Here is a 1348-nt window from a genome sequence, read left to right as displayed (position 1 = left end):
CCGCCGCGTTCGGACGCAATTAGCGCGAGGAGCTCCTGGAGGGGGGCAGCAGCAGCCGCAACCGTAAAAACAGAAACACCCGTAGCAGTAGCAGCAGCCGTAACAGTAGCAGCAACAGCAGCAGGGGGGGGAGAAAAAAAACCCGTAACAGTACCAACACCCGTAGCAGTAGCAGCACCCGTATCAGTAACAACAACCGCAGCTGCATCTGTAGCAGCAGCAGCACCCGTAGAAGTAACAGCAGCAGCAGCAGCAACAGCAAAAGCAACAGCAGAAGCAACCGCAGCCGCCGCAGAAGTCGCAGTAGCAGCAGCAGCAGAAGCCCCCCCCCCCCCCGCCCTTTGGACCCACACCCACACCATTTCATTTCACCGCCACCGCCTTTTCCTCTTCCCTGGCGGCCGGGGCCACTGCCCCCGGCGCCATTGCCCCCCCCCCCCCCCCCCACCACCACCACACACACACTCCCCCGACCAGGCTTGCTTCGATCGCGGACTTGGCGCGCCGGGCGCTTCAGCCGCGCGGCTGCGGCGGGAGCTGTCGCACTGGCTTTCACTCGTCCGCACAACGGCGGCGGCGGGCATCGCTGATGCCGGCGGCCCTAGAAGCGGAAGACGCGTCACTCTCGTCCCTCCAAGTAGCGCTCGGGGGGGCGCGTACTCCGCTGTACTCGGCCGTATTCGAGCGGTGCTCACACAAAAACACAACCCCGGACCCAAGACGCACAAGCACAGACCGTCGAGAAGGGAGAGACAGCAACGACAGTCAGAAGCCAGCGCTGGGTCCCAGAAAGGCGAATGCGATGGCGGCCTCTAGTGCGAGCTCTAGACTAGTGAGCTCGTACGCACGCGGGCAGATCGCCACTATTTAGCCAGCGGTGTTCACCGCACGGACGGCGCTCTGAGGACACGGCACAACACCGCACTCCCCCCGTGAGGACCACAGCCTTCACACCGCAGCCTTCACACCGCAGCCTTCACACCGCAGCCTTCACACCGCAGGCCGCCGAGCCCAAGCGCGACCCGGACCCCGCCCGGGTGCGTCTCGCCGCGCTCTCCGCCTGCGCAGTCTCGTCCACCCGCGCAGAGGCCGGAGCGGGGCTGCCCAAGCTGCTCTACGCGAAGAGCCGCTAGCGCGCTCCCCCGGGGGGCGGTCTCCGGGCCGAGGGAGGCTCGCCCGGCCCAGCCTCTTGCTCACCGGACACCGCGCGAGTGCGCCATCGTTGCCGATGCTCAATGGACAATGCAGCACATAGGTTCCGTGCGTCTGCGAGCCGCAGAGCTTGCGACGCGTGCTCTTGCGTGTTCAAGGCGCGAGAGCACTAGTTATTCTACAGCAAAGTTGGGGC

General features: G+C 65.6%; 1 protein-coding gene across 1 annotated transcript; it reads left to right on the top strand.

The window, feature by feature from the left end:
* Positions 1–797: 797 nt before the first annotated feature.
* Positions 798–1133, top strand: EMIHUDRAFT_256475 (hypothetical protein; the record flags this gene model as incomplete). Its single annotated transcript, XM_005767544.1, has 2 exons — positions 798–815; positions 1002–1133. 2 exons carry the CDS (start codon positions 798–800, stop codon positions 1131–1133), a joined length of 150 nt encoding a protein of 49 aa, XP_005767601.1.
* Positions 1134–1348: the final 215 nt, after the last annotated feature.

The sequence above is a fragment of the Emiliania huxleyi genome, assembly GCF_000372725.1.
Source record: "Emiliania huxleyi CCMP1516 unplaced genomic scaffold EMIHUscaffold_4852, whole genome shotgun sequence".
Lineage (NCBI taxonomy): Eukaryota > Haptophyta > Isochrysidales > Noelaerhabdaceae > Emiliania > Emiliania huxleyi.
This window is presented reverse-complemented; position numbering and strand designations above follow the sequence as displayed.